Below are 11,206 nucleotides of genomic sequence, written 5' to 3' on the forward strand. Positions count from 1 at the left end.
TATTAGAAAGTTTCAATATCTGAATCTTTTTCTGATTAGAGTGTTATACTCAATGATTAATTATCTAATATAATTAAAAAGCTTAAATAGTTATCTTATATATTAAACTATATTATATTCTAATATTCTGTATCATATTCAGTGATGTGACTGATTTATTTACTTATTAAAAATTATGAAATTGTTATTATTATTTAGAGAAGATATAAATTATATTAATAATATTTCAAATCTATAATATTTAAATTATTAGTCAATATATTCAAAATTAATAGTAGTATTAGTAAAAACTATTATTAAAAAACAATATTAAAAAGTATTATTAAAAAATATTATCTTTTACAGAGTAAATATAAAAGTTACTTAAGTAATTACTTTTATCTTATTCTCATTTCAAGAATCAGTCATCTTATTATTCTTTATCTTAATATTAAGATTCTTTATCAGTGTCTATATTATAAGTTGAATCACATGAGTGATACAAAAAATATAAAGTTAATTTTTATTTCAAGCTCTTTATTATAGTGTAGTCATCATCAAGCGCTTCATCACGAACTCGCTCAATTTTTCGAATAAGAACCCGCTGATATATTCATTGAAAAGCCCTTGATCATACAAGCATTTTGACCCTATCGCTGACTGCATACCCCGTGTGATGATGGAGTTATCCAGCCAAACATGAACCAGACATTGTTTGAAACTTCTGTGTGAGATTATCCCCCATTCACCCCTATCACACCACAACCCTGGGCTAAATTGCCATACAAATTGTAAGGTAAAGAGACCTAGTTATATGCATCAATCTTCTTAAGTTTGAAAGATCTCTAATCTGTAATTGTGAAGATATCTGAGAAGTCACTTTCATAAAAACTCTGTCTATCTTTGATGTTTTAAAATATCAATGCTAAGTTCAACTCATATATCACTCTTCTCAATCTGGCTTATCTCTGGCAGAAAAATACAAAAAGATACCTCAGTAATAGTATCAGATATATAATTCATGAATATATCTGAAGTGCATTCTCTGTGAAAAACCCTCTTTGTCTTTGATGTATTAAGACATTAACACCAAGTCTCACTCTTGTATCACTTCTTTCAATCTAGCTCATTCTCAGCAGAAAAATACAAAAAGATGCCTCAGCAACTGTATTCAATACATAATCAGCAGATATAACAACTATAAACTCAGTATACTCTAAGATCTGACTGAGTCTTTGATTTCTGCACAGTGAGATATATTAAATCTAGGTTTAATATCTCATTATTCAATAGATTCTGTAAGAAATTGAGAACAGTAATACTAGATTTCTATTGAATTTGAGAATTAACTCTATATTAATATAATTATTGACAAAGTCTTCTATTTTAAGATATAAATAATCAGTTTCTCTACATTCTGCTGATAATATTTATATTATTATATAGAAACAGACTTATATTCTCTATAATATTAAGACTCAGAAGAGAGAAAGTCTTGATAGAGAGTATATAGTAGTGCATATCTTAGCAGTTTCTATCTCATTTTTCTGCAGCAGTTATTACAAAAAAAAGATCTTAGAAATAGTTTTTTACTTCTCTTGAAAAAGTAAGATGTTTTTCTCTGAGTGTCACGCTCCCGGCCGCGCCAAGGCCCCGCTGCGGTTCCACACGGCTCATCGCTTTCATGCAGATGATTTCATTCCGTTCGAACCGGTTTTCAATCACTCTATGACATTATTCAGATATATCATAGAAAGATCTGATTGATGAATATGAGAATCTCACTTCTATACAAGGTCAGTAGATTACTCTTTCTTGATAGTAAGATGTCACTGAGGTATCACTTCAGCTATTCTCACTTATGAAATGAGAGAAGAGTATTCACTCATTATCTATATAGAATAGCTAGATACTGACTCTTCATTAAAGAAGTTAGTGATTCATTTTTCTTCTACTGAAATATATATAAAAGTTACTGCATGTCTTATATAATCTTCTTAGTATACTAAGTATCATATCTGTGATATTCTCATAATAACTCTGTAGTCTACAAGCTCACTATTTAAGTAAGATAGTTAAGCTCACTTATACAGCTTCTTAAACAACTATCTCTACATAATACTGTTAACTATTCATCACTTCAGTTTCATTATATTACAATTCAAATCACTCAATCTGATTATAAGTTTGAATCAGTTAAGCTTTAACAAACTGATATGACTTCACACATCTATACTGAGACTGACTCAATCTCACTCTCTGGAAAAAACTCTACATTATTCTCTAGAGTGTGTACATCTCTATCTCAGCAGAAATCTGAGATTTCTGAATCTACTCTATATTTTGATATGAGTTCTTCAATCACTCTGCCATTACTGCAGTCTCTACACACTTACATCTATTATAAAAATAAAGAGATTAAGATCAGAGATTCTCTGAGATATAAGAAAAACATCTTATCTGAATTTCACAGCTTTATCTGTACTCTTGAACAGAAATTCTGCCTTAATTCAAGTCAGTATAATACTTATGAGATATGAGTAATATATACTGTCAACCTTCTTGAAGACATCTCTGTGACTACTTGAGTTATTAAGAAGAGAGAGCTTGAGTATATCAATACTGTCATGACTTAAGAAGAATTCAAGAACTTTCTACTAAATTAAATTGAAGATCACTGTAACTGTGACTTCACAGCAGTACAGTGATTTAACTTATTATATTAATAAAATGATGAGAATTCTTTCAATTTCAATATAAGATTTAAAGAATATTGAGAGAAATTAACTGATGATTTGAATTAATTAAAAACATCACTTTATCTCATGAAGCTGACTTATAAGATGTGAACAATGATATTATAATATCAGAGTTTATTAATTAATTATACTGAGCTTATCAACCTGACTTTCTGAATCTATTTAAATAATCAATTCTCTGAGAAAAAGATTAACAAGATCTCTTCTAAGTAATCAATGATAGAATTTAAACAGTGCTGTGATAACTTCAGTGCAGAGAAAGTAAAGAAGAATTTCAAGTATTCTGATTCTTTCCTCACTGTGAAGAAATATTAAAAAAGATTTGATAAAGATCTCTGTTTCAACTGCAGAGCTGATAATCACTATATCAGTGATTATAAGAAATTGAAGAAGAAAAGAAACTGAGAAGATATCTTCTCAAAGTTAACTTCTCTTCTGACAAATGTATCTGTGAAAGATAAAGAAGAGAAAGAAATGAAGAATTGATAATTCTTATATCTCTGAGTTTATATTATGATCACAATGTATACTCTGAATAAGAAGATATCAGTGAGATGTCTACTTGACTCTGAGATAGATATTAACTTCATATTCTATTTCTTTTCTTTAATGAAGAATTGAAAGAAGATAGATCTGTCAGATCATATGAAATTTACTGATAAAATGAAATGTTATTATTTTGACATAATTTAAGTGAAGTGTGTAATCACAGACTCAGAAGAAATCTTTAAGAAGAGCAGTCTGCTTCTTCTCACAGTTAACATCATAGATAAGAACATTATTCTAGATTTTCTATGATTGAGAGAAAATAATTCTCTCATTGACTGAGTTACTCAGGTGTGACAGTATCACCTTACTAATGAGGAGATAGTGATAGAGAAATCTGAAGAGTTTCATCAGAAGAATCTTGAGAAAAAGATAGAGTTAATATACTGTATAGCAGATGATTGAGACTTGAGAATAGATAAAAAAGCTATCACTCTCACTACAAGATTAGCAGCAGTATCTGTTATTAAAGACAGACATATATAATATCTCTTTACAGATTATAAGAATGTCTTTTCAGAAAGAGAAGTAGTGAAGTTTTCTGATATCAAGATATAATATAAGATTCATTTTAAAGACAGTGTAACAGCACTGTACAGGCCTCTTTACAACTTGTTTATAAAGGAATTGAATGTTCTGTGTAAATATCTTGAAGAAGTGCAATCAAAGAACTGAATACACTTATTAAAGAGTCTGACAGAAGTGTCTATACTCTTTATACTTAAGAAGAATGATAGGCTACATCTATGTGTAGACTACAGAGATCTCAATAAGATGATGATTAAGAATTACTATTCATTACTATTGATTGATAAGATGATCAATCAATTATCTGAAGCAAAGATGTTCTCAAAGATTGATATACAGAATATCTATCATAGAATCAGAGTTAATGAAGACAATATTTGAAAAATGACTTTTCATATCAAGTACAGTAATTTTAAATATCTTGTTTTATCTTTTAATCTTTGTAATACTTCAGTCATCTTTCAGATCTATATAAATAAGACACTGTGAGACCTTGTCAATGTCTTCTGCATAGTATATCTAAACAACATTCTAATCTTCTCAAAATCAGAGAAAGAACATGATACTCATGTTTAAGAAGTATTGAGTTACTTAAGATAGTATCAACTCTATAAAAACACTGAAAAATGCTTGTTCTACATACAGAAGATTGATTTCTTAGATTATATTATTGAGATAAACAGCATTTCAATGAACAGAAGCTGAGTCTTCATCATTGAGAACTGGCCAGCATCACAGATATACTGTGAGATGCAGATGTTTCTAGAATTTATGAATTTCTACAGACAATTCATCTATACATATTCACAGATTACTGTCCCTCTTACAGATCTATTAAAGAGAAGTATAAAAGACAGAAAAATGAAACTGTTTATTCTCACTCAAGACACTGTGCAGGTATTTATAGAATTGAAATAAGCTTTTACAGATGTTACAATACTGAATCACTTTAACTCTGACTTACTCAGTTAGTGTGAGACTGATATATCTGAGAATGAAATCTATGAAATCTTTTCACAGTTGATACTGAAGATCTTTCAATATTGAAAGAATCAGAGAATAATCATCTCTGAGAATACAGATAATGAATTATCTATAAGAGAAGACTTTTTCACAGAGTCTATAAGACACTGTAAATGAAGATCAGTGATCTTCTTCTTTAAGAAGTTATTACTCATACAGAGAAGGTATGATACTTATAATTAGAAGATATTAATAATTATTAAATTCTTTAAGATCTGATAATATTATCTTCAGAGTAGTAAGTACTCAGTGTAAGTTCTCACTGATTATATAAATCTATGTTATTTCTTAACAACAAAGAGCTTGATAGAATGTTAAGTCAGATGAGCAGAGCTGCTTTTGAAATATGATTTCTATATTCAATACTGTTCAGGTCAGCTTAATCTCACTAATACACTGTCTAAACAGTCTGATTATAATATTATTAATATGAAGAAGAATTCTATAAAAGAATCTCTGTTATCACTGTAGAAGAAGCTGACTGTAGAGAATTAAGATTCTCTGAAGCTCAGAAACAGTGCTGATAAGACAGCTGTATAACTCAGTATAGAAGATGAAAGAAAACCTGAGTCTCTGCAGAGAACTGACACTGAAGATCATGAGCTTCTTATATCATATCTTACAATTATTGAATTAGTAAAGAATGAAACAGTCTACAATCTTTCAACTTAACTACTTTTAGAATTCATTAATAAGTTATAGAAGAGAGACATCTCTACTGCAGCTTGAATTCAGAAGTTGAAGAAGAAAGAATTCAGTTTAAACTTGAAAGAGACAGGCTCTGAGTAAGATGATACTGCTAAGAAATCAAGTCACTGATAACTAGAAGAATGTGAACTTCTACTACTAAATGATTCAGTCTTTGTCTCTTGTAGTAGAACAGTGTATCAGAAGTTATTAAGAATTTATCATGATGATTCTCATACAGAACACTTCAGATTAGAGAAGACTGAGAAGCTTCTAAAATATAAATATATTTAAGACAAGCTCTGAGCAGATGTCAAAGAGTATATTAAGACTTATAATATCTGTCAAAGAATAAAGATTTCATAGTATAAGTAATACAGTGAGTTGATATCACTGTCTGTTTTAAAGAGCTTATGACAGAATCTATCAATGAATTTCATAGTTGATCTGCTGAAGTTAATAAGAGTTAAAGAATATAACTCAATTTTGATCATTGTTAACTACTTCATGAAGATAATCAGATATATTTCTACTTATAAAAAGATTAAAGCCTCTGAATTAACTGATCTGTTTTTAGATATCATTATTTATAATCACAGTGCTCTGAAATTATTGATAACAGATTGAGAATCTCTCTTCATCAGCAAATACTGATCAGCTTTTTACTATCATCTTATAATAAGATATCTTCTCAGTACTGCATTTCATCTGCAGATAGATAATCAAACTGAATACCAGAATCAGATACTAGAATAGCATCTTCAAGTGTTCTATTCATATTATCAGAATGATTGACTTAAACATCTTCTAACTGCTAAATTTATATATAATAATGCAAAGAATGCAATCTTAAAGATATCTTCTTTCTATACTTATTATAAATATAATTCTTTGTTACTCAGTGATATTATAGATGATATTTCAAAGAGAGGAATAAACAGTCAGAATATTAAATAAATACAGAGAACAGAGTATCTCTCAGTGTCAGAAGTAAAAGTGAGATTGAAACTTTTAAATAAAATTCATAAGAAGATGATGAAAAGCATCTACTACACTTAGAAGTAGTAGATAAAATACTACAATTGAAAACATCTTTTAATGAAGTTCTTGATAGAGAATTAAGTACTACTTTCAGCAAAGAATATCAAGATAATAAGACTGTATAAGAAGCTCAGTGAGTAGTGACTAGAATCTTTCTCAGTAATAAGAGTGATGAGTAAACAGATATATAAGTTGAAATTACTCACAGAATTGAAATCAATTCATTCTATTTTTCACATTTTCTATTTAAAGCTCTATAAGTAACACTCTGAGATGAAGCTGTCTTGACTGAATGATATTAAGATTGAGAGTGATACTGAATATCTTGTGAAGAAAATATTGAATAAGTGAATATATTACAGTAAGCTTTAATATCTTATGAAATAGAAAGATTATCTATCATCAGAGAATTCATAGAAACTGCTTAAGCATTTGAAAAATACTGAGAAAGAGATTGTAAGTTATAAGACAGCTAGTAGAGACTACTCTGTTATATATTAGAGATATTAAGTAAGAAATACTGTTTAAGACTTCTTATTTTTTCTCAAAGAGTTTTTAGAGATAATCTTATAATAATGAGTCAGTATCTTATAAGCTCTGTAGTACTCTTCTTCTATTTTCTCTCAAAGAGTTTTTTAGAAGTTTAATAAGACTACACAAGTGTAAAATTCCTGAAGTGATTAGAGAAAAGAGATATTTAAAATCAATAAAAAAGATTAATATTATTAACTCACAGACTGCTGCTATTCTAATAAGACTGTAGCTCACTGAAAAAGTAAAAAGAAGAAATCTCAGAGTCTACTTACTAATAATCACACTCTTATCAAACTCATTCTTCATTATTGAAGTCTTCAGCACTGATATCTTTATCTACTGAGAAGTTAATACTGTAGTACTGCAGAGAAGCATGCTGTAGAAGAGTATAAGAGATACTGAAAGTATCAATTTATCAACTTATAAAGTATCTCAGTTATCTGTTTCAACTGAAGTGAGATTCTCTTTAATCAGTGATTGAACTCTGCAGTGCTTTTAACAGTGATACTGACTGATCTCTTCTTAAGATCAGTTATTCTGAGATGTTTTTTTTATCTCAGAAATTCATACTTTCATCTTCTTTTATAGATAAGTAAGAGAGATCTTCTTAGTCTTGATAAAATTTACTAATACTTAAAGCTCTGAGACTCTTACTCTGTACTGCTTGAGTATCTGAGCTTCTTATCAGAGCTGATATGATGTCTTCTTGTAGAGTAGATAATACTTATAGAGAGATAGAAGTTATTGTTACAGATGCAATGAAAAAGGCCCGGTGGCGTAGTGGTTAACTACGCTATCATGGAGCCCTAATTAGCGGCCTTCCCCCCAGGGAATGAATGTCAAGAGGGGGCAGGTTCGAACCCTGTGAGAGCCATCTTAACCACAGCTTTCACTGTTAAGTTATAAAACAGTATCAGAGGCCCTCAGGTGTACTATAGTGAATCATTGTCAAGCTTAAGATGTTCATCTCAGAAGTTCCCAGACACTAATTCTCACTGATCTTAGAATTAACAGCCTCTCAGGCACTTCAAGTTAGATCAGTACTAGAGTGATTAAGGTCTAGAATACCTGCAGAATAGCAAATCATTGTCAAGCTTAACTGGCCAGGTCTCATTCCTCTCACTCTAGGCACTCACTTCTGAGAAATGAGATTTAAAAACTATTCAATTAGAACACTCTGAGCCTAGCAAGAATCTAGATGAGATGAGACCTAGGCACTCTTAATAGGTGATTAGTGTAAGCAAGACTGTGATGATCAATTGATAGGCTGAAATACTGAGATTGACAGCTGAAAGATTAGAGACTTAACTAGAATTGAGTAGCTCTGATGTTATTCTTAGTGAGAATCTCACTTATGAGTAAGCTAGTTACAGAAGCTAGCTGAGTGATGACTCTTTAGAGAGAATGATAATTCCTGAAGCAGGCCTGAGAGAACAGAGACAGTGATCAGTTATATAGAGTGTTAAAATATGTATATAGCTTAAGATGTAAACTGCAGAGATCTTGTTCTATAGCTCTCTTTACTTTATCTTTTTCTTTCAATTTCTTTCTATCTATCTATTTAATGTGTCTATCTTTAAGACTGTGTTCTCTTTTCCTTTGTCATGAGATTGTCAAATGATTTCAAAGTATCAGAAGATGTTAAAATACTGTAATTTATAAACAGTTTTTATATTCTGAGCTGGAATTTTCTGATTTTGTATATCTGAAATTGATAAATGTATAATAGTTAACTTTATAGATATAGGAAAAACTCTGAGAACTAAAAGTTCTCAGGTAGATGTCATAGTCTCTGACTTCATACATCTATAATTGAAGAATAATAATAATAATAATAATAAGATGCAATGAAAATAACAGAAGTGAGAGAAGAGATGAATATATAAAATTCTTCTCTTCTTCAGCTGCTTAGTGCAGTGCAGACAAGTGACAGTGCTAGTCAGAAACTGCATCAGAGCCTTCTCACAGAGAGAAGATAAAGAAACTGTAAAACTCTGCAGACTCAACTCAGCAGCATTCTGAGCAGAGCTCAGACATGTCACAGAAGAGAAACTACAGATTGAGCTTCTCAGAGTCACTGTCTCTGAAATCAAGCTCTTCTCAGAGTTCTCTCTGAATGATCACATGAGATCATATGTCATTATGTTGATTGAAAGGGGGGACAGTGTTGCAACAGTAGTGAGAGAGACAGAGAATAAACTGAACACAGATGAACTAGCCGGCAGAAGGAACAACACCTCACTGCAAGGTGCAGCTACTACTGCTGCGGCTGTAAGAGATGCAGAAGAGAAAGAAGATGTGATAATAAGAGTAATACTTTCACAGCTCATGGACACTGCTGTCTTCATCTTCAATCTGGCTTTCTTAACAGTCACAGAGACTGCAGCTGCATTATGAAGACATTTATTCACTAGAAAATGTCAGAATAAGTTCTTTATTATTCTTCAAGAATAATACTCTCATACACTCACTGTTATAATTAAGAGAGAGAAAGAAAAATGTTTCATAGAGAGAGAAGAATCTTTTCAAAAAATTCTATCACTACTATTAGCTTTGTCTCTAAAATACATCACTTTTACAGAGAATTTTATATATAGAATGAAATATGATAAGAGATCTGTAAGTTACTTATTAACTATGTTTTTCATATTTTAAATTAATATATAAGAAATCCACTTATCACATATTTAATTTGAATGAAGATGAGAAAAGAAAGATCTATATAGTCAGCAGAAAAACTCATCTATTTCTTTATATTATATACAGTACATGTGCTGTCAAATCAGTTGATAATTATTACTATATAACAAAGATAATTTCTAATCTAATAATTATAAGAGCATCAGAACTATACTCTTAAAGAGAAGAGTATTATCACACTCTCAGCTATATCAAGACTCTGCTACAGTTTCACACAGCTTATCACTTTTATACAGATGATTTCATTCTATCTGAACTGGTTTTCAATCACTTTATAATATTATTCAGATATATTATAGAAAGATCTGATTGATAAATATAAAAACCCTGCTTCTATATAAGATTAGCAGATTACTCTTTCTTAATAGTGAGACACTGCTGAGATATTACTTCAGCTATTCTCACTTATGAAATAAGAGAAGAGTATTCACTTATTATCTATATAGAATAGCTAGATACTGACTTCTTATCAAAGAGATCAGTGATTTGTTTTTCTTCTACTGAAATATATATAAGAGTTACTGCATATCTTATACAATCTTCTTAGTATACTAAGTATTATAGCTGTGATATTCTCACAATAACTCTGTAGTCTATGAGCTTGCTATTCAAGCAAGATAGTTAAGTTTACTTATATAGCTTCTCAAACAACTACTTCTACATGATGCCGCTGACTATTCACTGCTTCAGTTCTGTCACGTTACACTGAGTTTTACACAATATTCTTATAAAGAATTAAAAACAGAGTTATTTTCTATTATAATTTCATATTCTTTTAAGTAAGAATTACTTTTTCAGTGACTAAAGAGCTTTTATTAATACTTAATTCTTTTTTACACTTTTTATTAACTGATTTGAGTTGCACACTTATTGTGTGAGAAGAATTGAATAATTTAGAATAAAATTGAATAGTTTTAATCAATTTCTCTGCAAAAAATTGATTTATTTTTTGTCAGTTTTTCTCTTAAAAACTGTCATATTATCTGATTTATTATCAATTGATATCATACTTTTTCTCACTGTATTTCAAGAAAGAGATTGTAAAGATTTTATTAATTTATCTCAAAAATCAATCTCAGTTTATTAGATTCTCTTTAAAAATCTACTCTAGTTACTGAACTAGTGTGAAAAAAATCAGGTGTTTTATATACAAAAGTTTTTTATTCTTCTCTTGAAACAGTCTGATCAACTTTTCAATTGAAAACAGACTTAGAAATCTCTTAATTGAAACAGTCTAATCAACTTTCAAAAGAGTTTAATAAATATTTCAATTGAAACAGTCTGATCAACTTTTCATTGAGTGAGAATAATAAGTTCAAAAATACACTCAGTTGATGTGGAAAAAGATGGTTTTCTTAAATGCTATTTCTGAGATTGAAATTCTGAAGAGAAGAAAGAAAGAAGAAATA

The 11,206-nt window shown here is 29.7% G+C and overlaps 1 protein-coding gene across 1 annotated transcript; it reads left to right on the forward strand.

The window, feature by feature from the left end:
* Nucleotides 1-9,239: 9,239 nt before the first annotated feature.
* Nucleotides 9,240-9,494, forward strand: BDBG_16378 (uncharacterized protein; the record flags this gene model as incomplete). Its single annotated transcript, XM_031724342.1, has 1 exon — nt 9,240-9,494. One exon carries the CDS (start codon nt 9,240-9,242, stop codon nt 9,492-9,494), a length of 255 nt encoding a protein of 84 aa, XP_031576471.1.
* Nucleotides 9,495-11,206: the final 1,712 nt, after the last annotated feature.

Source organism: Blastomyces gilchristii, assembly GCF_000003855.2.
Source record: "Blastomyces gilchristii SLH14081 genomic scaffold supercont1.2, whole genome shotgun sequence".
NCBI lineage: Eukaryota > Fungi > Ascomycota > Eurotiomycetes > Onygenales > Ajellomycetaceae > Blastomyces > Blastomyces gilchristii.